The sequence below is a fragment of the Grampus griseus genome, assembly GCF_964374135.1.
Source record: "Grampus griseus genome assembly, chromosome: 16".
NCBI lineage: Eukaryota > Metazoa > Chordata > Mammalia > Artiodactyla > Delphinidae > Grampus > Grampus griseus.
In genome coordinates, this window is record NC_139010.1 from 59,959,119 (window position 1) to 59,986,392 (window position 27,274).

The window sequence follows — 27,274 nt, forward strand, 5'->3', positions numbered from 1 at the left end:
ACCGCAAAGAGAGCAAGTAGCATCACAAAAGCATCAACTTGGGACTAGCGTTAACGTCCTTGCTCACTTCAAGACTTTCTGAGGGCGGTTCCTGCCTCCATTTTCTCTAGTTCTGCACTCTGTCTAGTGTCCCCTCTCCCAATCCAGGGTAAGCTTTCGTTAAAGAAGTATCTGAGAATGGAAACCTTTCCAATTCCCCCAGCAAAGGCGAGATACAGTGCAGCGTTTTTCCTATAAAAGCGAATACGCTCAGATTTGCCTTCCCTTCAAGGGAACCGAGGAGCCTGAAGGAAGACTTTCAGCTCCGGGTACTTTGTATCCCCACCACTCCATCCTCTCCTGGATGTACTCCCTGCTCTTAACAACCCTTCAGCTCACTATCCAGATGGTGGCGTATCTTCACTGAACTTCAGATGCTGGCTGGATGCTGGTGCTTGCTAGCACAGGACGTTAGCTCAAGCGTGGGACTAATTGCTTATCCTGACAGAGGCTGGCTAGTCCAGGAACATCTTTCTTAGACTCCCGCCTCATAATTTGGGCTACGCCCCCAACTTTCACCTTCTGACCAAATTATCAGGCAACTGTGTTCCTTATTCTATTAGGTGGCAGGAACTCACTCAAACTAGCTGCCCTAATTTACCCCCAGGTTATAATTGTGGCAAGAGGGTGGCTTAGCCAAAGCCAGTCTTTTGTTTTGCCTTGAAGAAAATATGGAAAGCAATCTTTTAGTGGAGATGGAAGTGGGAGAGAACTGCCTTCAAGATCCAGTCCCTAACTTGGAACAGCTGTGGAAAGGAGGAACACTTGCTCGGGAATGCAAGGGCAGGAGAAAAGGTAAGAGGCAGAAACAGGAAGGAGGTTTACACAGTACACGACCACACACATTCACTTCAAGTTTTATTTTGCCTCTTGTATGGTCTTCAGATGGTTTTACAGTTCGTTTTCTACAGGAACTGAGCTGTGATCTAAACAATCAATGGAATACCACCCAACCGTAATAAATAGTCGTAACAACAGAAGATAGATAGCATAGCACTGAACAATCCTAGCGGCGTGGACATGTTTCATAGTTAGCTCTGTGACCAGAACACCAGCCAAACTTATTAAAAGCCAAGATAAAGCTGCAGCAAACTTGCTAAAAATCCTGATTCCACAGGATGACGACCATGGAATGAATCCTCCAGATAAAATGCTAGAACTGTCCACTAGTGTACAAAATGTACTTAAAAACCAAATGACAGTAAGCCGTTTTAAACAGTATCTTGTAGCGATCTTCCCTTCATCTCAGCCCTTGAAAACGCAAACTTGGTTCCCCTCGTCCAACATACCTTACATATCCTGCTATCAATTGCAGGTTTCTAACCCTGAATGTGAAGAGGCCTCCTTTGTTCATCTCACCCATTCACACTCACAGGCTTTGGTTGAAAGTCACTAAGTACAATGCTTTACAAGACTCTCTTTTCAAAGCCCACACTGATGGAAATCTATGAAAGAAAATATGTTTTAAATTTCCTTCTCCTTGACCCTCCCCGCTCTCAGCTCAAAGTTAAACTGCTGATACAAAACTGCAGGGAAGCAAGATAACAAAATACTGTTAACCATCTATGGAGAAGCCAGCCAGCCATGATTAAAAAAATGAATCCTGCAGAGATTACCTGCTAGCCTCATGCTCAGAACCCTTAAACACACCAAATCTAAATTAAAATACTTGAAAGCTTTCAGAACCTGTGGTTAAAGGAAAGAGAAAAGGGTAACCGTAAGTCATTGGTTAAAGTGTGCTCATTCTTTTAAATTTGATATAAACATGCAAGAACTAAAGACTCTGATTTAATAAAACCAGTAGTAACAGGTCTCGAAATTAAAGGACAACTGACCTGTGCGCAAATGGGATCAATCAGTCCCTGAACCCTACTTGCCAGAAGTCAAAACTAACATTTCACATGCTGACCTGAATTGAGGTTAATTTCCAGAAGTGACGGCACTTTGCAACAGACTGAGTCCCATGAAGTTAGACTCTGGTACCCAAAGTGGTCATGGCCTAGCCCTAGGTGGGAGGCACTTCGAAAATAATAAAACTTCTAAAAAAAACAAAGACAAAAGTAAAGAAAATACACTTTCCACTGATTTACATATTCAAAGTACCATCTTGAATCACACCCTTTCATTTTCAAAAGGAAAATTACAAAAACAGTAAACACAAAGGATAGTCAGGTTACAGCTAGTTTAGTTTATATACAAAATAATTTACAAGTTTGTCACTTTTAGGCTTTTGCCACAAACAACTGCACATTTGTCCCTACAAAGCACAATATGCCTGAACCAATAATGGTCACGAGACAACTGGCCAAGGCTTTACAAAAAGCAGAAAAACCGCCCAAATTGAAATCATTTATTCAGCTTAAACTATGCCATAACCATTCCACTCAGACTCTCCACCCTGAAGCCTCTGAAACCAAATCTTTCTCATCTTTGCCATGTCCCCAAAGAATGGGGTACATTTCATTTAATAAGCCAAGGAGGATGACAAATGATTTTGATTACTCTTAGGTAAGAAATGCAACCACACTGGATGCAGAAAACAGTGCTGACTACATTTATTGAAGACCCCCTCCCTATAAGCCCACGTAAGAGGTCTCAGCACCTAACACAAGACCAAATAAGGAGGCCCACATCTTTCATACAGGATTTACAGCAATACTATCTTTTTCCAACCAGCGAGTAGTCTCTAAGCATGATGAGTGAGTTTTACATAGTCCTCTTTGTTTCCAATCTGAATTAGCCGATCTGTTGCCGCTCCAGAGGCTGAGCTGTATGAAGACCCCAACCACCACCCACCAGGTGAAGTGAAGAGACTTCCCAACAGTTCATAGTGCCAACAAACGTCACAGGCTCCGACCAAGTATAACCACATCCTTTGGAAATCCTTCCATTTTTGCAATTTCAAAACAGCCTAACTTGCTGTAAAATTCCAAAATTCTTTTATCATCAGGTCTCACTTCACAGAAAGCCCCTCGAGAGCCTAGGGGGGAAAAAAAAAATCAAAATATAAATGTCACTTAATTCGTAGAATTATGAATATGAATTGTAATTAATCTCTAATATATTTCAAAAAGATCATAGTACTGGCTTATCTATACCAGCCTCTAAATTTCATACTTTTTAAAATTTATATCAAAAGTCAATATTTATATTCATCAATACTGCAGTGATAACTACCTTAAAGTGATGGATATGTTAACTAGCTTTAATATGGTGATTATTTCACAATGTATTTCAAGTCATCAAATTGTACACCTTTAAATATATACAATTCTTAATTGTCAAATATACTTCAAAAATTTTTTTTTTGCATGGTAACACTCTTCCCCAGAAAGAAAATCTTTTGGCACAGAGGTTGTAAGAAACCTCAAGGCAAAGGATACCTCTGTTGAATGTTATATTTATGTAAAGTATCTTTGAGGGACCCACAGGGCAGAGACTATTCCAGCCTATGTCGCAAGCCAATACAACCAGAATGTGTTTTATATGTTAAAGACATGCCTCATACACCTGCATGATTCAGTTCCAAGCACAACAGTGAGAATTATACTTTCATCGAACAGAGCTGTTTAAATTATCCCACAAAGGGGACACCACTGAATCAAATGATATAAAGATGCAACAAAAGTGCATCCTCACACATCAAGAACCCTCTAATTAGTGCTCAACAAGCTGCCCATTTTTGTATTGCCAAAGGCTAAAAAGTTGTTTTTGTTTTTTTTACAACTTTAAAAGGTTGTTTAAAAAAAGAACATGCAAGGCTTCCCTGGTGGCGCAGTGGTTGAGAGTCTGCCTGCCGATGCAGGGGACACGGGTTCGTGCCCCGGTCCGGGAAGATCCCACATGCCGCGGAGCAGCTAGGCCCGTGAGCCATGGCCACTGAGCCTGTGCGTCCGGAGCCTGTGCTCCGCAACGGGAGAGGCCACAACAGTGAGAGGCCCACGTACCGCAAAACAAACAAACAAAAAACATGCAATGGAACACTGTATGTTGCCTTTTTAAAGCCTAGAATACTCAATATCTGGCCCTTTACAGAAAAAGTTTTCATACCACTAAGGTACAGCAAAGTATTTTTGAAGGTTTAAGTAACAAACTCAAAAAACATCAGCAACTCTGCATTCCTAAATGAAGTCTTCCCGAGGTTCATTTAATTTTCAACTATCATTTATAAGTTTCCTAGCAAAATAAACGTACACTTCTCATTTAATTGGGGCTCAAAAATAAGCATTCATAGTGTAAAAGAGCAGTATTTTTCAATGATTAATACACATCCAATTCTTGCAGCACTAATAATTCAGAAGCAAAACCATAAATGGTGGAGAAGGGAATGTAAATTCACTTCTTTCTTTTTATCCTAAAATAGAGTCCTGTCCCCACATAACCCAAATACCAGCAACTCTACAAATATGTACTCACCATTAGCCTTCAGTGAAGACAGGAGGCAAGCCATCATGCTTTTGGCTACACTTGGATCAGTTACTTTTTTGTGAATATCCATCTTTATCAGAGAAGGGAAGTTGGCAAGGAAAGTTTCTGGCAACACTTCCTGCTCTTCATGGAAACTCAACATAATTTTCTGTAAAATTTAGGAAGAATCTCTTGACTTTCAGTAGCTACTCATTATGAATCCATATATCCCAACTACAGAACTCAGTAACAGGAAAAGGAAAGCAATATTCAATAACTCTTCTGGTAATTATAAAATTACCACATGCAGAATTAATTAGCTTATAATTCTAGCTGAAGCGTTTTTATTTTTTTAAAAGTTTGTTTAAATGTAATGTGGTATACTGGATTGGATCCTGGAACAGATAAAGGACATTAGTGGAAAAACTGGTAAGTAAGGTGAGGAGTTTATAGCAATGTACCAAAGCTGGTTTCTCAGACTTAGGACAAATGTAGAAAATGGGTGAAGGGTATACTGGAACTCTGTATTATCTTTGTAACTTCTGTACATCTAAAATTATTCTAAGTAAAAAATAAATAATTCAAAATAAAACAATTTTTTAAAAGTTTGTATTGCACAAAAATGTGAATGTATTTAACACTACTGAACTGTACACTAAAAAAATATGGTTAAAACAGTAAATTTTATGTTATGTATGCTTTACCACAATTTTTACAAAAAAGTTTATAAGAGACACACTGGTTTTTCTTCATAGGTTCCTATGCTGAGAACTGTCACATATGGAAAAGCAACACATCAACAGCTCAATCACTAGCATGCTGCAGTCATGTCGATGAAATCCCAAGTAAGGGAGCCTACTCCAACCCAGCCTCCTATTACATAGAGACAATGTCACAAATACGAGTCCAAGTATATTCTCTAAAAGTATTCATTGAAAATAAAAATTATCCTCAAGAAGAAACTATTTTTAAAGTTCATTCCTATTAGTTTTTAATTACCATGAGAAATGCATTATTGAGAAAGTAAGTTAGCTTCATTAGCACACAAATGAGAGATTTTTAATTACCTAAACTTGCCCTGAGTACCCAAAGAAGAGACCATAACATCCTTAAGTTTGGTGCTTCAAAACAGAAAGGGAGGGAGAAAGAAGGTTCTTTAATTGTCTATGTTGTGCTTTTACTTGAGAAAGTATTACAACAACGCTTCCAAATCAAAAACCGTAGAGAACAGTGGAAAATACCATGCTAATAAGAATAAGCCCTAAGAATTCTTCTCTGTTAAGAAATTTAGTAAGCACTGGGATTTTAAGATATATCTGCTTGCTTTTTTAATAAGTATTTTATTTTCTAAAAAACTACCATTGTATAATTCTAAATCTGTGTATTACCTCAGCCTCAGAGAGTTCTTTGTCACCATTTGGTTTGGTATACTTCTCCTGCATGAAGGGAATCCAGGAAATTTTACATTTTTTAATGAAGGGGGTCACATCTACAGTGCCCAGGGCATAACCACATATGCCATCTTCATCTTCTAGGACAAAACAGTAATCCAGGCTGAGGGAAAGCAGCCCTCCTACTAACCTGCTCACAAGAAAAGAGACCAGAGTGAGTTAAGTTACTAACACAAAACATTAGAATTCAGTGATGTAAGGCCCAATATACTCGAATGACAATGCGTGGAAACTACATTCGATGTAAATACAAACTGAAAATATACACATATTAATGCTCAGATTTTATTACAACTAAAGTAGGACTTCTAAAAAACTCTATTTCCAGTCAGCACCTCCCCTCAACCTGATAAACCTGGCTATGAAATGTCTACTCCCAAATCCAACAAATCAGAATACTTCATCACATACTTGTCTCCAATAAGGTCAGGCTGACTTTGAAAAGGTAAACCGACTCCATCGTCATACATTTCTCTGCAAATCTTGTACACGGAAGCCTGAAAATATAATCTAGTTAAGCAACACATCAAGAAAAATGGCAACAGAATTTAACAATATGACTCATAAGTCAGAATGGACTTCTAGAAGAGGGAGTAACAAAACGTTTGGCTTGTCATAAATATCACCTCTGCTTTGTTAAATAGGGATTTATTGAGTCATATTTGTAAAGCTAGTAGAAAACAGCATGGTTATAGTAAACAGTGAGAATTGCTTTGCAGGGGATAGTTTTAGACAGTAAGTAGTAGATTCAAAATCCAGCAAACTATGAGGCTGAGTCTCTCTCAGTTTTCTATACATCCCAAATGTTTAAAACATGTTATTGTCTTTAAGCAGGCATGCTTTTTATTTCTATAGCTGATTATCAAGCAGCCTGTAAGCACTTCACAACTGAAAACTGCAGAAAATATATAGGAGAGAATCAGCTGAGAACAACTGATCATTCAGACATCGTTCAGTAATTCCAACTGTGAATACATTTCATCCGTTTTTTGTTTTTTTTAAAGAACTGACACGAGATGTTGAGTCTAAACTCCTTCAGCTCTTCTTTAAACATCCCATGTTCAATGTTTTAGTTAAACTTTCTCCATCTAAAGTTTTAAGACACAAAACTGATTCTTTTAACCAGGGAGTTCAAAGGAAAGGATTAAGTGTTCACCATAACCATACACCAAGTTGACAGGTAGATGATTACCTCATCTTTAGGAAAGTATGGTCTGATAGTATAAACTTTGGAGGTCGGAGTCAGTGGGGGTGGTTGGAAAAAGAGGTCATTTGCCCCATCAATTGGCAGCAAACGCTGTGGGAAGAAAAAAAAGGGAGATGATCAGTGTTGGGAAGATATTTACTTTTAATGAGTGTGCACTGCAGATTACCAACTTAACATTAACTGGCTACTGCAGGCAGACCTAAAGAAGAGGGGTGTGCTATGCTTTACTAATAAAAACACCTCTTTGCTGGGGGAGGGGAGTGCTTCTGAATAGAAATTACCCAAACTGAGTTACATAGCTTTAGTGACATACTACTGGGGATTTAAATATACAGTAAAAAAAAAAATTCTATTCCAATTATGACAAATCTATCTTTTAAACCAATCTTATATAGACCATCTCTCACTAAAAGATGGCAGAACAGACTGTCAGGAGGAGAGGTTTGGTCTGAAGAGGGTTATCTGTCCAGGAGACGCTTTATCCCCAAAGCAATGCGCTTCAGTTTGCTGTGCGCAGCAGAGCACCTGTTGGGGGGAGAAAAGTAGAGCACCTGAAAGTCCATGAACAAATTCCAAAACCAAATAAACTTCATATTTTGTTCAAATTTTCATTCCTGGACTGTTCTTTCAAGTATTACTTATAAAATAATTGGGAAAATATCCAAAAGCCCTTTCACTGTTCATTTGCATAATCATTCATCCTTTTTGCTCATGGAGTTTCCACTGGCAGACAAGCATGCGCGCATTGTGCATTGCGGGCGCAGATTAAAATGCTGTGCGACCTGCAAAGAAACAATGTGAAGTGTATACCTAGAGCCGCTGCGCTTCGCAGGCGCGGGGGGGAATTGGCAGCATCTCCTTCAGAAATTACTGCGAAAGAGGAGGAAAATTTGATTTAAAATCCAGCTATGTAACTAATTGAATTTGGGACTAGAAAGCCTTCGGCAGACCAATCCTTCCAGCCATCTGATGCGCAACATAAGGTTTCTCATAAGACAAAGAAAACGTCAATTCAGTTGTGAATTCATATTGATACCTGGAACTCTCCTGCTAGACCACCTCTAAAGGCCCAGGGTTCTTGGTCTCCAATTAAGAACTGTGCTGAAGAATGACTACGACACCCTGTTGAGATCAGATCCAAGCGGAGAACGTTACGAGAAAGGGGATTTCCTGGGGTCTCAAACGTCCAACAAACTAACAAACACTTTGTGGAAACAGCTCTCTAACAATAATCCAGGGTTTCAGGACAAGGCTGTGATAATAATTTTTTTTAATTTGTAATGGAATTTCAATACTGATGTTCCTTCCTCTGATCAATGAATAATCATTCTTCTAGTGAAAGAGTTCTACCCTTTCTTAAATTATTGGAAGGAAAAAGTGTCAAGTTTGTCTGGGTCACACTTATATATTCCCTAGGTACAGCTGTAAAAATCAAGGCAGCTGCTTGCTCTGTAGCAAAATTACAGTAACTTTAAAGTTAAGTGAAGTGAGATTGATGAGACATTTTATTATCACAGCCCATGAAGGAATTAAACTTGTCTGAAGTCACATTTTACATTTTGAGGAAGGGTACAGGGAAGGGAAAAAGGGGGGAAAAGGGGTTAATCTTGTCAGAAAACTAAGGTCAGCAGAATAAGTAAAAGAAATTATTCAGTAAGTTGACAATGAAACACAATGAGTACTTTTTCTTTTTTTTCTGACAAGGACAATCCAAATTCAGACTTGGCTAGTAACAGTATCAGTCTGACAGATTCTGAGAACTAAGGAGAGCCAATTGATGCTCCTAATTTGTCCACAGCTAAAACATACTTTCCTTGAAAGTATGACAGTATCTGGCTCCTCTGATCAACCACTATCATCTTTGCAGTGCACTTAGCTCACACATGGAGTGGCAAGCTTTGAGGCCCAAAAGTCAGCATTTAAGGTCACCACTTAACCAACTCCACAGGCAATAAAGGAAGCTAATAATAAGAGATAATTAAAAGCAAATTATAATTGCCTTCCATAGGCAATAAAGGAAGCTAATAAGATAATTAAAAGATAATTTGGAGGCCAAATCAAAATCACCTGCCTAGTCTTCTGACAAGATAAAGCAGCGCAATATAGTTCTTTTCCAATTGAAGACAGCATTCTACCTCCTGTTCAAGTTAACAGTCTCATCAGTACAATACACAGTGTGCTAGTCAGACAGTCCCAAAGCAAACCAATTTTTTTGTTGACAATTCAGGCCCATTAAGAGATTATATCCAGGGTTGTCATTTTTCAGGGGTAGGGGTACTTAAAATATATATATATAATGTAATATTTGTAAAATAAATATGAAATAGGGGGTCAAAATTTAGGTTATGAAGAGAACCTGCCCCATTCCATAGCTCAGTGTAAACTTACACTGCAGGAAAAAACTACACGTCTCAAGCTTTAAGATGAGCCAATTTCCCCTACCCCCCACTTTGAGACTACAACATAACTAGCACTTCCAACTATTACAATAAAAAGCTGCATGTACGAAGAGCTGTATAAATGAAAACATGGTTAATGCCTCAGTCGCTGCGCAAACGTGACTTCAGTTCATGCCTACTGCCCTTAAATCTACCTGAGCTACCTCACAGAACCTTTTAAGTTAAACTAATTAATCATGACGCGCTGTGAACATCTGCCGCTGTCCATCCAATAGTAGTAGAACTTGTGCTGAGGATTCTCCCATCTGTACACAATGGGGAAGAAGATAATAGAAGTCGTTAGTAATCAAAAGTACTGCATAGCCACATTCTTTAAAGGACTGAATGCCAGCTGGACTGGAGACTAGAGGAAAAGAAAGGGTACTAATCAGTAACTCCCTGAAATTACTGTAGAACCATGAAAATACTCTCTTTGTCGTGAGCTGTTGTAAAGCTATGTGGATGCCTAGATGATTATTTAAAGCTTCTAAGATGCTCTGACCTTGAGACTGTACAACAGCTATATACAATCTGGGAAAGCTGCCCCCATAACTGCACAGTACAGAGGTAAAGCCTGAGAGGAAAAAGCAGCAATACTGTATATAATCAAGAATCTTTAGTAATTCTTGAATTAAAAGCTGAGTATCAAATGTTTTAAGCAACACTTTCTCAAACTTAATAATCCAGATTACAGGTTCGAAACTTAAGAACTTCAATCCCTATAAGGGTTAATTTTATCCTCTTGGCCAAAAGCCTGGAAGGCAAATGCCATCATCCAACAATCAATACAGAGGTTTTTCCTAAGCCTAAGGGCAGACGTGTATCATAGAGAAGAGGTATCTTGGAGCCTTTTAACAAGAGGAGGTCAAAATTCTCTTTTACCTGTTGTGCTACATATACAGGAACCCAAAATTCTCTATTTTCTTTTTCCCCAATTCATTTATTCATTTTTTATTTTTGGCCGTGCCTCATGGCTTGCGGGTAGTGCCAGGACTAGAGATCGAGCCCATGCCCCCTGCAATGGAAGCGTGGAATCCTAACCACTGGACAGTCAGGGAATTCCCTCTACTTTCAAATTAACAATGAGAGACTCTATTTTTAGCTGCTAATTAGTTGTATCACAGGAAAAATTTCTTTTTATATTTAAGAGTCCAAAAGTATATATGCAGAAAGTGAGAAATCTCTTTGCTACTACTCCTGAGTTACTCTAAGCTCACCGTGTTTCACACTTCTATCTCACAGCCAAGAGTATGTAACCCATCATAGTATTTGTGACTACTATGAAAACTATGACATGTCAGTTAGCCTTGCTGCCTGCTGTGTGCTATGCATAAGTCCATTAGATATTCCTTATAGCTGGATTGAAAACCTGGAAATGAAATGAGATCCCTGGAGAAACTTGGCCATGCTGGTGCTTTTTACCAAGTTTGAAAATTAAAAAAAATAAAAAATAAAAAAAAAAAATCACTGTTTTCCAAAGAGAAGTCCATTTAATGAAGCAGAGTTTTCAGGGCATTGCAATTTTTATCCCCTGCTAAAACCAATTACTTGGTAGAGACATAAAGAAAAAGCTCTGTGAAATAATACCAAGTAGCACCAGAATAGCCTACCACTAAAGCTCGCATGCGCACAGGGCTGGGAGGATGGCTTCCTCTTTCCAGGCCCCCTTAGGTCATTTCGGCAATTGTTCTGTTAAACACAGCATTGATGTCATCAAGACACAGCAAGCAGCAGAGAGCTTACAGAGTCACAATTCATAGTGTCTCATCTCCAAATCAGATAAAAGTGGTATACATGGTTCCATCCAGGAAGCATTCAGTCAGAGCAAGTTAAAGTCAGTACTTTCTAACACATTTTCAAGATATTTATGCTGAATTAGCCCAAGGGAGAAAAATCAACGTGCTCGGTATATTTACTGAGGCTTGCACCTCAAGTCTGTAACAATGGGTACACCTTTGAAATCTAGGCAAAGAATTTAAACTCCCTATATGTTTTTCTCCCTGTGGGATAATGTCTTTTTTTTTTTAAGGGACAATGTATCTGAGGAGAAGAGATTACTCCTGGAATACCTACCTAACCACTGTACAAAAGACTTCACCATAGACATTATACTCTTGATATCCCAAACATAGGAGTACATGTCATAAAGGATTGTCCTGTTGGCACAATTGGAGAGCCGAGTGAACATGCCCATCACTAGTCCGCACATCTCTTCAAACTTGGCTGCCCGCGACCGCCATTCTTCAATCTATTGAGGATCAATAAAAACACTCAAAAAATTGAAAGTTTAACAACAATCTAAAACACAGTTTATAAACTAAGCTGTTTATGTTATCAGGTACCTGCAAATTTATACTAAACATTAAAGAATCAATGGGCTTAAACTTTTAAAGACAAACAATAAAAGTTTGTCTCCCCAAACTGACAAATATTCCTAATATAATCAATTTTGACTTTCCTTCATTCTTAGCTACTATAAGGTCAAACTAAGAAACTGTATATATCAGATTCAGCAGAGTTCGTACCTACTTTACAGAACACATTCTAAGATGTGGTCAATTCTCATTTAAGACCTCCCCTGTATCAACAGCATGGGGACCATCCAGGCCAGAGAAACAGGTAAATTAAGCATACTCACTTTTTCAGAGTCTTTTCCTTTACAATTGACACTGACAACACTGCTATTTGCTCGAAGCCACTGGAACTCCCGTAACATCTGCGCTCCTTTGGGTCCATGCTCATAAGGAAGGTAGAATAGGTCAGCAAGTAACTGCAAATCCTCCAGAGTTACTGGTTCTGCAGTGTACAAAGGCTTCTCATTTGGACCAGGCACAAACTGCTCCTTGTTTGTCTGTTCATCAGTCTGCATCGGGGCAATATCACTAATGCAATCTTCCTGCATAGACATCTCTGGAGATTTTGATTCAGCTATGCTCTCTTTATCAGTGTCCATTGGTTTCAATTCCTCTGCCATTTTAGCTTCAACAATTTCAGTTAGTATTTGATTGTCATTCTTGTGGTCTGTCTCTTCCTGTTTTTCCACTACCATGTCCATGGGTTCCTCATCTGGCTGTTTCTTTTCTTCTTCCTTGGTCAGAGCTGTAGGCTCACCACTCAAGGCTGCTCCCTGGCTCATAATGGGCTCCTGGTAAACGGTTGTAACTACAGTTGTGGCATTTAAAGAGGGTGCTGCAACTAGAGGAGTCCCATCCACTACATTTGCTTTAGCCCCACTGTGTGCAACTTGCCTACCTATAAAAACAAATTGCCAGAGATAATCAGAATTAGAAACAGAACAAATTAGATCTAGAGAAATGTTTTCTTCTTACCATATCTCTAACTAAGAGCCTCAATTTGAGATTCCAAATAATTTGAGCCCCAAGAAAGTACAATTTCTCTAAACCACTGGGAGGTGGGGAAGGGAAGAGAGGAGGGGAAACACAGATCATAAACATGCCAACACCTATTACTTTCTTCTCTTTTGAAGCTCTGTATTTAAAAACTACTTCAAAAAAAGATATTTTAAAAACAAATTAGCAGGCTTCCCTAATGGCGCAGTGGTTGAGAATCCGCCTGCCAATGCAGGGGACACGGGTCCAATCCCTGGTCCGGGAAGATTCCACATGCTGCGGAGCAGCTAAAGCCCGTGCGCCACAACTACTGAGCCTGCGCTCTAGAGCCCGTGAGCCACAACTACTGAGCCCGCGTGCCACAACTACTGAAGCCCACGCGCCTAGAGCCCGTGCTCCCCAACAAGAGAAGCCACCGCAATGAGAAGCCCGCGCACTGCAACGAAGAGTAGCCCCCGCTCACCACAACTAGAGGAAGCCCACGCGCAGCAACAGAAACCCAACACAGCCAAAAATAAATAAATAAAATAAATTTATATATATATATATTAAAAAACAAATTAGCATTCCATCAAAATAAAAGCTATTTAAGACCAAAAGTAAAATTAAAAAAACCTTATCCTCTAGATTCCTAAATTTCATTTTGCTTGGCAGGCCTATAAGAAGACACATTACAAATGTCCTTTACTTTATGTCGCAAACAATGTGATCCAACCCCCTTACAAAGAAAGGCCAAACTCACTGCTGTACTGATGAGGTACGCCAAACTCCTGCAACCATTCTGTTAAAGCTAACTTTAGAGCCATCTGTGGACTATAGAGTACATCAGTTTCTATATCTTCATCACTGCCTTCATTTTCTAACTTTATCTGGATCGACACAGTACTGTCTTCACTATCAGCTGCAAAAAAGAGAGAAAGAGCACAAAAACAGTTTTCATTACAAAACACTAATTGTTACAGTAAACCCAGAGAAGCAAAGAACTGGAACAAGAACAAACCTTAAGCATAATATGCAAACACAACCAAGACCCTTCACTGAACCACTTCACCCAGAATAGTCATCTAAATGCATTGCTAAATGTAAAATTCCAATTGAAATATTAAACATTAACTTTAGAATCACTGGACAAGACAGTCATAAATGTCCACTTATTATCAATTATTGGGAATGCAAGGTTAAAGGCACTATACTTCCCATAAAGAAGATTCCCTACCCTTCAGGGGTTTATAACTTAAAAAGGCAAATAATTATGAAAAAATAATGGGCACATTAATAAATGCATTGAGGGGAGAAGAGAAAATTGATAGAGAGCCCACATATGAGCACAGATAATAAGCATATAAAAGAACCAGGATAGCGGTAGAAAAAATTAAGTCTGAACTCTCTTTGGCTTGGTATTCAAATCCCACTATTCTTAGCTTTCCTTCTTATTTCCCTGCACACAGGCCAGTCTGGCTAATGTCCACGAGTCGTTAACATGCTTCATGCTCTGCCTTAAAAGAGGTAGATACTAACAATCCTCTCTGTATAGAGAGGATTGAGATTATATCCCTAACTCTGTGTTTTTTACTGGGGAGAGGGGGTGACAATGACTGAGTCTTGAAGGGAAGCATTAATTCAATAAACAGAACTGAAGTAGGGGTACAGAACTGAGAAACAGAACACAACTTTCAACTACATACCACTAAGCACCATAATGTGACATTTCAATACCCCCCAATGGGCCAAAATTCAGGTAACTTGAAATTTTCAGAGTCTAGTATTTTCATCTCTAGCCCACCAACCCTTTAATGCCCTGCAGACTTTACTCATACTTCGACCCAGTGTAAGTAACTCCTCCTCTATGAAATCATTTACCAGCACTTTCGCTTAGCAGAAGTTATCACTGCCTCCTGTGTTCCCCCTAGCACTCTGTAGATAATTATCTCAGCACTTATCATTCTATAGTACAGTTGCCTATCTGCTTTATCTAGCACCAGACTAAATTCTTTCAAAGTAGGGACTATTTTAGTCTTTGCATCCTTAGTGTCTGATAAATAGGTGTTTAAATGTTAGTGAATAAACAACTAGTCAGCATTCTCCTACTTGGAACTCAATTAGGAATTTTTCATAAATAAAAATCAGTAAGCCAATGTCTAAAATGAGAAAATGTCTCATAAATGTAAGCTGAACTTAAATTATATATTAAGTAACTCAGAGAATATTTAGCCATCTAAAATACACCATTTAATAAAATCACCTGAAAACACAAATTCAATCAGAATTATTCAAGGGATAACAGGAACACTAAAAGACTACCTTGTCTAGTTACTCAGACTTGAAAGGCTAAGACACATTTTAAAAACAAAGAACTGAGGCCAAGAAGTTATTAAGTAACTTGTGCAAAGGCAGTCCAAGCAGCCCTTTTTCTATCATATACAACTCATTCACAGAACTAAACAACACCTTAAAAAAATCCTCTTAAATCTTGATGACAAAAGAATGCATACTTGCCAATGGTTCTACTTAATCCCAACTCTCCTCCCAAAGTCAAGAATTAAGTCATCTACTTACTCATCACTACATCTTTCCTCACTCCATTCATGTTTGACTTGTACCAGGTGGCAAGGGTGTGGATAGCAACATAGTTGGCTTCAAATTCACAATTTGGATTAGTCAAGACTCCTTTTAACCGCGGGATCAGTTCTGTAGATCTTCCTTTGTATGGGCCCAGAAATAGTCTCTTCTGATCATAATCATTAGCATGAATGTTATCCCAGATTACTGGAGCTCTCTTAATAATCTTAGAAACCTCTTCAATGGACTCTACTGGAATTTCTTTAGAAACAACTTTGGGACCTAGAAATAATGACCACCATTTATTAAAAGACTCTCACACAAGACAGTGGCATGGACATATATACACTACCAAACGTAAAATAGATAGCTAGCGGGAAGCAGCCGCATAGCACAGGGGAGATCACCTCGGTGCTTTGTGACCACCTAGAGGGGTGGGTAGGGAGGGTGGGAGGGAGGGAGAGGGAAGAGATATGGGGATATATGTATACATATAGCTGATTCACTTTGTTATAAAGCAGAAACTAACACACCATTGTAAAACAATTATACTCCAATAAAGATGTTTTAATAAATTAATAAATTAAATAAATAAATAAATCCTCAGAGGAAATTTTTTTAAAACAAAAACAACAACAAAAAGATTTTTTAATCTTTTAAACAAAAACAACAACAAAAAAAGCTGAGCCTTAACCAGAACATTTTGTTTTAATTCTCTTTCTTTTACAAAGTACACATTCTTCACTTAGTATTAAAAATATCTTTGAGGTTTTATAAAGCAGAAACTAACACACCATTGTAAAGCAATTATACTCCAATACAGATGTTAAAAAAAAAAACTTTGAGCATTTTTCAGTGAGTCTGAGTATCAGTTACTGGTAAACAATAGATCTGTAGAGATCTGGGCTAACAGGTATTGGTCTCAGCACTAGGAGAATGCTGTATTTTATAAAATGAAAGCTGTAATGCTGGATTGACAGTTAGTAATCGATGAGCTGTATTAGCTTTCATTCTAAGAATTAAGGGCAGAAATCCTCCCAGGGTTTAGGTTAATTAGACTTTGTCTAATTGAGGATATATTATAATGGTAAAAAATGGTTAACATGGAAATTTCTTTCTTACTGATGTATCACTTTGCAGAAAGTTACCCAAACCTTAAATATTCCTACCTTTTAACCACTAATTCTATTTCTGAGAATCTGACCTGAGGAAATGTAGGGCAAGGGGAATAAAGCTGAGTAAAAGGACATATTGCTGTGTTATTTTAAAAAGAAAAATTGTTATGAAATATAACAAAGGAAAATAATTATATGCAGCATATTTTGAAGAACCATGTATGAGAGTCTTTTTTTTTTTTTTTTTTTGCGGTACGTGGGCCTCTCACTGTTGTGGCCTCTCCTGTTGCGGAGCACAGGCTCCGGATGCGCAGGCTCAGCGGCCATGGCTCACGGGCCCAGCCGCTCCGGGGCATGTGGGATCTTCCCGGACCAGGGCACGAACCCATGTCCCCTGCATCGGCAGGCAGACTCAACCACTGCGCCACCAGGGAAGCCCAAGGCTCAGCTTTTTAAAAGTATCCAATTAGGGGCTTCCCTGGTGGCGCAGTGGTTGAGAATTCACCTGACAAAGCAGGTTTGAGCCCTGATCCGGGAAGATCCCACATGCCGCAGAGCAACTAAGCCCATGCGCCACAACTAATGAGCCTGCGCTCTAGAGCCCGAGAGCCACAACTACTGAAGCCCACGCACCTAGAGCCTGTGCTCCGCAACAACAGAAACCACCGTGAGAAGCCCGCACACTGCAACAAAGTGCAGCCCCCCCTTGCCGCAATTAGAGAAAGCCCGCGTGCAGCAACCAAGACCCAACATAGCCAAAAATAAAAAATAAAAATAAACTTTAAAAATAAATAAAAGTATCCAATTAACCAGAACAACCAACTCCCAAGGTCCTAGTTAATTAAAAGTTTTACTGTCTAAATCTTTTAAGACTTACCTGTCCACAGCACCTCAATTCCAGGTAGGAGCTTTTCACCCACAGTCCTTAAGTAAGGAGACTGAGACACATTTGGATAACAGAAAGTGCCACAATATTCTGAATGTAGGGGGAAAAATTAATCAGTAAAACAGTCAGGAGTGAAATGGTCATGAGTTTTTGAATAGGGATAAAAATGTCTACCAATTCTAAATTATTTTCATCCAAATGATAAAAGGCCTCCATGTTACGTCCCAAAAGAAGTAAACTCAAGTGGGTAGTTCATTTATGACTCAACTTAAAAAAAAAAAAAGAATCAAATCATAAAATCTGATATTCTTCCTCTAGTATTAGGACAGATCAATCCTTATGGTCCTATGGTCACCAGAAATACAAGTTTACTAAAGAAATAATTAGAATTTTTAGCATTTTCTACATAATTCTGAATTGCCTACATTTCTCAGTTACAATAAGAGGCCAAATAGACTGGATTCATAATATCATAATAGAAAGAATGCAATATTAGGCTCCTGGCTATTAGTACTCAACTACAATTGATTATAATTTGCAGTGAATTAAGTAATTACCAAGTATGATCTTATTAAACACTGAGTATTCACATAGTATCAGACCACTGAGATAAGGTTCATGGCTCACAATACTCTTAAGACAGACATATACACAGTTAAATAAATCAGTCTAAAATTTCTTAGAACTTTTTTAACTCTTCCTGAACAAGAAGTCAAAACTAGGGAAGTTTTCTTATAGGCTGAATTTTGAGAGGCAAAAAAAGAGAAAAAACATTTTCAATGGAAGGAACCAGGGAGAGATGAGAGGGGGAAAAAAAGAAAAAGGGAGAAAAAATTATTAAGCTTTCTATGCTGACTACTGGAAGTTAAGAGCCCAGATGGGAGTGGGAGGAATGAAAAGGGATACAGATATGCAAGGGCAGAAAAAAGGAACAAGTAGGAGGATATGAGAAGTGACTAAGTTAAAAGCAATGTAAATTTGATTTTTTCTAGCTTTCATTTTTATAATACTATCCCCTCCTCTAATCCTGAACATGTAATGTTCATATACTTCTAGTACCAAAAAAAACCATAAAATCTTTTGCCTATTCAGTTGTCATTTATTAATTCCTAAAATCTCTCCAATTTAAAATGTGCAGAAATATCTTCTAGAAAAAGAATTCCTACCTTTATATACCAAAGGGAGAGGGGACAACACAATAAAGCCCATACATGGTCTTTTGAAAGTTATATATTTCAAGAAGACTAGTTAAATATAAAGCTATTATATACAATACCTGTGGGACAGAAGAGGAAAGTTTCTGGCTCTCCTAGGTACTGATAAATTTCATTTGTGATGGAGACCTGGGCATGGGCAAAAGAACTGAATACCTCTTTGTCAGCTGCACACATATTATGGTCAATATCATCAAAAAGCAAGGCAAATGACCTGCATCCAAACTGAGAAACCTAGGAAAAGAAAAAAAAAAAATAAGATGCTTTACCAGCTCATCTTACAGAGTAAAAAACACAGGATTTCAAATATTAAAGTATATACTTAACAGTTATACTTAAAAGTCAAATATTTTCCTTAGTAGAATGTTCAATGCCAAGCCACTGCCTTTATATTTTCTATGTTAAACAGCTAGACAGTTTTGGGACCCATTTTTTCATTTGGGTTTGAATGCAATATGCCAGTATGTCTAACAAAGCTTCTATAATGCAGCTTATCCTTCTACCTCCTTCACTGCCAACTATAGAAAACCAAACAGAAAAAAAAAAAAACCCGTGAACAATAAATAAACTCTAAGACATGACAAACCCAAGTCACCTGTTCCAATCAAGATACACTGATGCTAATTAATTTCTTTGCACATTTGCACATAAATCTAGGCCATCAATCAGAAAGACCAACATAGTACAATATGATCAAATAGGTAAATAACCTTTTAAAAGCTTATTCACAGAAGTTTAACTACTTTAAATTTTTTTTTTTTTTGGCCGTACCACACGGCTTGTGGGATCTTAGTTCCCCGAAAAGAGACTGAACCTGGCCCCAGCAATGAAAGCACCAAGTCCTAATCCCTGGACCGCCAGGAACCTCCCAAACTACTTTAAATTTTTTACCAGCCATTTTAATGCCACCAATAATATATATATATATATATATATATATATATATATTTTTTTTTTTTTTTTTAAAGGCCGCACTGCGTGGCATGCGGGATTTCTTAGTTCCCTGACCAGGGATCGAACCTGCACCCCGTGCATTGGAAGCACAGAGTTGTCACCATTGGACCGCCAGGGAAATCCAATATAAACTTTTGCTTAAAGAAACATATATAGGGGACATCCCTAGCGGTCCAGTGGTGAAGACTCCGCACTTCCAATGCAGGGGGTGTGGGTTCGATCCCTGGTACGGAACTAAGATCTCGCATACCACATGGCCAAAAAAAAAGAAAAAAGAAACATATATATATTTTAAAAATCAGCACACTTACTTTACCAAAAAACATGTGCAGCTTTTATGTTAAGTAGAATTTAGACTCCAATCAGGTTCACCAACAGCTTACACGTTTACCTAGTTTTTCTTCTCATTTTGGGAAACTAGCCAACCATGTCCAAACTGAATTACATCTCTTGTCCATATAACTGAGTGAACCCCTATTTCTATAACCTCACTCAGAAATTGTCAGGCACCCAACAGAGTTTCTGGAAATGTGACTCTGGACCACTCAGAATTTCCTGGAATCTGAGGTAAGTCTCCACCTCAAGTCTATATTAAGAATCTCTGGGAATGGAGCCCATAGAACCCTTTTAAGCATCACTTCTAAGCACTGTTTTAAGGCAGTTCTTATGCAAACTTAAGTTTGAGACGCAATGGTACCTCCAGTAAAGCTCTTTTGACTCACTTTAGAAAATATTCCTCTTATCAAAAAAGTTAAAGTAAAAAAATTTGTACGGAAACAAAGAAGTACTATGAATTTGGTTTCCTTTTTACATCATAAAAGCAACTCAGAAAACTTTTAGTTTCATGTACTGATTCAGGGAAAAATAATGAAAAAGTAAGGAAATTACCTGGTCCAGTTTGCGTTTCAATGTAGATACTTCCTTGGGGTTAGAAAAGGTAATATCCAATCCAGGTGAGATAGCATAGATGAACTCTATCTCATATTCCCGTGCAGCAGAGATGAGAGTCATAAGTTGCTCTAAAGAATAGAGTCCATGATTTAAGAAAGCACCACAAAAACTAAAAGAGGCTTCACCTTCAAACTGAAGGTTATTTTCTCCAATTTTCAATGAGTCAAGGAAAAAAAAAAGTCCCTTAAGTTCTACAAAATTGTCAGGTCCAATGTGACAATACGTAATGGCACAAACCTGATGAGATTTAACGTCACCTTGAACTCAATAAAAGCATTGCCATTTCTCAAAAATACTGAATTAAGCATCAATTCTCTTACTGAATACAAAACATTTTTATTTCCTATAGTATTTCAGAGGTATGCTTTTGTTTTTGCTGTCTCTGTACAACTGGAATTCCTAAATAAATACATCTACATATGGCAACTTTATAATTTGGAAAAAAAGAAAAAATGTGTTCTTAAGAACCCGGGTTAAGTGATGGCCTTAACAATCTTGACATCTTTGTAACTACAAGAAAAATATTCATCACAGTTTTAAGTCTCTAAAATGTGAAAGACAATTTTCCTAAGTAAATTGACATTCCATAATGTCATAATTCCATAATTCCTAAGTAAATTGACTATTCCATACCACAGGATATATCTTTAAATAACTTTCAGTGGTATCTCAAAATAGTCATTTGACTATATTTTGATCATATTAAATTTCATTACCAGCATCACCACAAAATAATCAAGTTGAAGACACTTAAGTTATATAGAGTAGTAAACAACAACACTAGATCGAGTTTTAATTGCTCTTCATATTTTAAGAAAACTTTCTGCCTTCAGTGCCTTGACTGGGCTCTGTAACCAGATATCTTGTTAGCTACCATTTAATTCAAGGTATGAAAATGTTCCTCCATTCACTCAAGTCCCCAAAGAAAAGCACCACTTGTCTAATTTACTTCTCTTATTTATGAACTTTATGTAACTAACTCGACATAAGAACACATGTAACAAGGATAGTTCAGGATGGCTTTTCACTTCAGTATAGGCCCAGACTGAGGTGAGGCCCTTCTTCATTTTAAATAAAGACAGGACCAGTAACAGAAATCAAGTGGTCAAGACCAAGCCATACTTGAGCCTGAAGCAAAAGGATCAGTAGTACTAACCCTATCTTTATTTAAAATTTTGGTATTTTGTTCGTGGATTTTTTGCATTAGTTCTGGTTTAAAAAATGGATAATAAAGTATTATTTAACTTGATTACTGATTTTTGGAGTCCTTTAAAATTTGCACTGCCGGCAGGCCCCTCACTTGCCTTGCCCTAGGCCTAGCCCTGCTTCAGCACCTCTTTGTCTAATGGCCCACTGTTTAGTCCACTGGCAGAAGTTAAAAAGCACAATTTATGACCACAGAACAGGTGAAGTCAGACTGGCATACCTGTAAATCACACCATGGCTACACATTGTTAGAGTTACTCTTTCAATATGCACTAACACACAGAGTAACCATATAAAAGAAAACTACCTACAAAGTGAAAGTGGAATACTTAATTCTTGTACAACTACATTTAAAATTTAGCTGTTTTCTTCATGTACTCAGAATTTATGGATTAAAAAGAAAAAGATTACCAGCTTCCTCCACTGAATACATCTCTCGCCAAAACATCCTATGTTTGTAGTCATCTTTTGGAGCATACAGATATGTATTTAATTCCCATTTCTGGAGCCTTAAGAGGAGAAAAAATTACATGTATATAAACAGGCAACATGTATAACCTGTAAATCTCACTTTTTTTCCTTTTCTTGGAGCAGCTCCGTCTCTTAAAAAGCTAATATTCTGGGGCAGTAGCTTTTAACTTTTTTGTAATCCAGTGGAGTTGTAAAAAATTAAATATTATAAGGAATGTCAACATATTATAAACAGTCTTAAATAAAAATACAACAGTTTTGAGTAAGACAGATGAGCCCAAAACCTATCCAGCTTTCCCAGGAAAGTTTGAGAACCACCGCCTTAGGTGAAGAAGAGGAAAAAGACCAAGGTAAAGTAACTTCTGCAACTCAGAAATCATCAAACTGCACCTGGCCTATTCAGTGTATTTCCTCAAACAAAAGGAAATGTTAAAAAAAAAAAAAAAAAAAGGAAATGTTAATTAAGACTCTCCTTCACATAATAAAAAAATTACCTTCTAAAGAGTTCTTTTCTCTGCTCCATAACCCATGGTCTTCCATAAAATCCTAGATCCAAAGTAAGAATGAAATTATAAGAATGTGATAAACTATCTACTGAGAAAAGCAGGTTACAATACATACAATACCACTTTGTAAAAAATATGTACAATATACAAAGATCTGAAGGATGTTTAGTAAAACATTAAGGTATTTTGGGGTGATATTTTACAGTGATTTTAATTCCCTTTTTGCTTAGGTAAATTTTCTGATTTTTCTACCATGAACACATTATTTATGTGATAAAGTCATCTAAAAATAACTAAACATCATCTCTTTTCACTGCCAAAAAAGACTAAATATATTTAAATCTAACTTTTAAAAAGATTATCTCAATCTTACAGTGGGGAAAGGCGAAGCAAAGTAACCACAAACTGCTAATAATAACAATTACTACCTAGAAGGGGAGTTAAACCACTTTTAGAGGGGGAAGGGGTGAAAACAAGTAAGGTAGGGAAAAAACCAGGGACAGAATTAGAAAAGAATCTGATTCATCTAATTTTATGATGGCTTTTTTTTTTTGGTTCCCAAAATTATAAAAGGGACCCAAAAAATGCCTTAAACTACACTCAACAAATTCAACATTGGAACTGGCCCAAACAGGAAACTCTCAAGCAATCTCAATTCCAGAGCAAATGTATATGAACAACTGAAAATTCAAGAACGTGACTCACTCCAGAGTATCCTAGATGGGGGCAAAGCAATAGTAATGCACACTGCAAGAAACAGAACTGCAGAATGATGACTTAAGTAGTGGTATAAGCACCAAACTGGTATTTTGAGCTGTGGCTTGTGCTAATCACACCTTACAGCTTGCCTAACCTTTATTTTCCACCTGCCTCAGTCTAATCATCTGCAAGAGATAAGGACAACCTCCCAGGAGTATCATAAAAATGGTTCAAATTGTGTTTTGAACACATAATGTTCCTTACATACACACACACACACAGAGTTTAAGAAACTAACTCAAAACCCAAAATTTCTGAACAGTAATAAGCTCCACTCTAGATAGAATGGTTACTCTGCACCACAAAGACAATGACAGGCCAAAGAAAAATTCGTTACATACTAATACATGAAACTGTGGCACTTTCAATCTGGACAATTCAATGGTTACTCTCTTACAGGTGATTTAAAGTATTAGGTAAATTTCACAAGTCTTTATAGCTTTCCTACAACACTCTGCATTATCATTTTTCTCTTAAGTAGTAGGCATTAAACTTTCCTTTAGAGCTGCTTCAACATGAAAAAAAATTTGTTTTTTCAAGTGACTAACACTTTAATCTTCAGGAATCCTAACTTTGCTCTTTCAGAGTAAGGTTCATGGTTTTAGTTAATTGGCACCGCAAAGAGGAAGCAGTGCTGTTACACATGAGTTAAAATCAACAAAGGTCTGTCCATAGAACGTGCAACACTATTCACTTCATTAAACTGAACCTAAAATGAACTGGGGGCTTTGGTGATTATGATGTGTCAGTGCAGTTCATACTTGGTTTAAAAAAAAGTCTTAAAAAAAAAAAAAGAATTAACACTCAGGGTAGATGTTTTTAGCAAAACTTTTGTTTCACTTTTATATATGTATACATATTATATATGTGTGTGCGTTTGTTGGATTGTGATGTAAAATGTACTTTTTAGATCAAAAAAGTTTGCAGGCCACTGTAGTTAAATTATACTGGCAAATAAAAGCACAAATTAACCTCAAAAATAATAAATAAATAAATAAATAAAATCAACAAAGGTTTGTGAGGGAAAGAAAAGCAAAACAAACACCAAAAAAATATCAGGTGCTCAGTCACCAAGAAAACATACTAGGGAATTGGAAGGAGAAAAAATGACAGATAAGACAATTCTAAGTAAACTAGTTCCCTTTTAATACTATTCTGAAAAACAAACCAACTGATCTAAACCACAACTAACTTTTCTCCATAATTACTGAAGGTGTAATGGACAGGCAAGTTTCCTTAGATTCACTTTAGTCTAGCTCTAAAATTTCTAATCCCCCAGCACTCCTTTCCCACCCTCCACCCCAAGATCTTACATAACAAAGCACAGATTCTAGCTCTATATATACATCAATGGATAAATCAAACAAAGCAATCATGTTTTCATAAACACTGACTCCAGTCAAATACACAGGCAGTTTTCCATTCTGTTTTCCCGAAAATTCTGCAAGACAGTTAACTTTGCTGAATCGTTTCATTCCTTATGGTAGCTGCCAATTAGTCTGTTCTCTCCTACAATCAAACTTTATCTAATATAGCATAACCACCACCCATCTTTCAAATGAATACTCCGTGAGTACCAAAGCTCTCAACCAAGAGGAAAATCCTTCTTTCCTTTTCCACATCTTTCTGTTTTTTCCATAAAGACCAGTATTTTCTACAGTGTTACTCCTATGCACACCACATATAGGGGAGAACTAATAAAGTATACAGCTAAGAAACCCTGGGTCAGCCAAAATACTTCAGAAAGTTCAAATACATGCTGTACTCCAGGAAAGAGCAATAATGAAACTGATTCATGCTTAGCTTAGAATGCACAGCCGAACATTTGTTCATTACATTCATGAACTGTGATACAATCTTCTGGTCATTTTCCCCAACCACCAAAAAAGTCCATCATTCCTTTTAAATGGAAATGGGAAGGAAGTGAGAAGGGAACTTTTACACCTCTTCTGCAGTCACTAAAATTCCGTATCTCAGATACTATTAAAGTCAAAGCTTCATCCCTCAGAGACAAGGCAGAGTGGTTGGCAAAGGGCAATTTTCTAGGCTGCAAATCAATCTTCAAAGGGTGGGGGGTTCGGGACTGGCCAGCAAAAAAACAAACAAAAACACAAGTACAAACAAAAAAACACAAGAACAAACAAAAATTCTAAGCAAAAAGGAATTTGTAAAACTGTAAGACGACAGTGCTTCTCTTCACTGCAGGAATACAACTAGCACACCTGTACGGGTAGTCTTTTTTCTAAAGGGTGGGGACAACAAAACTACACACCTCTCTCCATTTGAACACAAACCACCCTAGAGAACAACATACCAAGGTACAAAGACGTAAAACTCAGAGCCTAAGACTAGGCTCCTTACACCGCTTCCATTGGAGCATGCCTGGCTCCAAGCCCGAGGCGGGTGGGGTCAGGCTTGTTAATAGCCAGGAGGGAATTCGACGCCGTTTCAGAACGCGAAAAAAGACCTGCCCATCCTCTCGCCTCTTCCCTCATTTCAGCAGGGTCAAATTTCAGACCCAAGGGAATAACCCCCTTTTAGAGCCCCCTGCCCCCGCAAAAAGGAAAGAACGTATTACTACTGGGGTGGAGAGGCAGTGAGGACGCTCTTGCCCAGCCCGCGCCACAACGCTCACCTTCCACCACGCCACAGAGGAACCTCCGAGCCCCTCCTGCCGCCCCGGCCACCGCTGCTCCCCCGGCCCCGGCTGGGTTGTCTTCTCCAGGGGCTGGAGCTGCCTGCGGCTCCAACGATGCGCCCGCGGAGGCGGCAGGGTTGGAGTTGAGCTCGCTCTCCCGCTCCTCCAGCGCCGCCTGGCTCTCCTTCTGCACCATCCTCCTGCCCCCGGCCGCCGCCACCTCTGCAGATCTTCCTCGGCCTCCGTCCGTAGGGCCGCCGGCCCGGAGAGCCCCAGAAAGGGCCTCGGCTTTAAGCGCGCGCCCCTCCGCTCTTTCCCCTCCCCCTCTGCCCTTCCCCCTCCCTCTCCGCAGGGACCCTAATGCCCGGATGAGAAGGGCGGCGGCACCAGCGCGAGCCCTTTGTCAGCCGCAGCCTCAGCCTTAGCTGGGAAGCCGGAAGCCTAAGCAGAGAGCGAGGCTGCGACCTCTCGTTCCCTGGAGGCAGATGGCCAAGGCTCCTTTTCTCGTTCTCAGTTAGCTTCTGCTGCCCTTCCGATAATCCTCGTACTCCCGCTGCCTCCTCCCGAAGCTCCTGGATCTCCTCTGCAGCTGCCCCTACCTCCCGCTTCCTGTTTATCCGCAGTGCGCCTGCGCCGGAGACCGGCTCAGACCGGTCCCCTCAACCCGACTCCCCCGCCTTCTTTTGGGCCAGCCTATTGAGCTTCATTCGGTAGGGGGAAGTAGAACAGACAAGCCGCGAAAAGCGGAAGGTAATGAAGGCAGTGAAATGTACCATTTGTATGCTCGCCACCCTCCAGAACGAGCCAGACTCCCTGGAACGGACCATTACCCCACCCGAAGAAGGGGAGAACGGGAGGAGGCTGGGTTGGGGCAATAAGGATGTGGATAGGGCGGGGGTGGGTGAAAAAGAGAGGTGTTTACTCTCTCAATGCGCAGGCGCGGAAATCAAGCCTCTAGTTCTTAAAGAGACAGGAAGAAACTGACCTACTTTCTACTGAGATTCTTCTGACAGGTTGGTTCATTACATCAGCCCGACCCAGGCTCGGTTCTATGAAGACAACACTCCAAGAAGCTCAGCTCACTCCTCTGCCGTGAAACATTTCCCCCTACCTCCAGCTTGGC

The 27,274-nt window shown here is 38.8% G+C and overlaps 1 protein-coding gene across 1 annotated transcript; it reads right to left on the minus strand.

Annotated features, from left to right (window-relative positions):
* Positions 1 to 880: 880 nt before the first annotated feature.
* Positions 881 to 26,768, minus strand: OGA (O-GlcNAcase). Its single transcript, XM_082673214.1, has 16 exons — positions 26,149 to 26,768; positions 22,743 to 22,794; positions 22,189 to 22,286; positions 20,509 to 20,639; positions 18,729 to 18,900; positions 17,444 to 17,542; positions 15,449 to 15,733; positions 13,635 to 13,793; positions 12,181 to 12,794; positions 11,616 to 11,790; positions 8,141 to 8,226; positions 7,090 to 7,194; positions 6,309 to 6,394; positions 5,835 to 6,027; positions 4,456 to 4,615; positions 881 to 3,019 (listed from the first exon to the last, which is right to left on the minus strand). Exons 1-16 carry the CDS (start codon positions 26,345 to 26,347, stop codon positions 2,883 to 2,885), a joined length of 2,751 nt encoding a protein of 916 aa, XP_082529340.1. The 5' UTR covers positions 26,348 to 26,768; the 3' UTR covers positions 881 to 2,882.
* Positions 26,769 to 27,274: the final 506 nt, after the last annotated feature.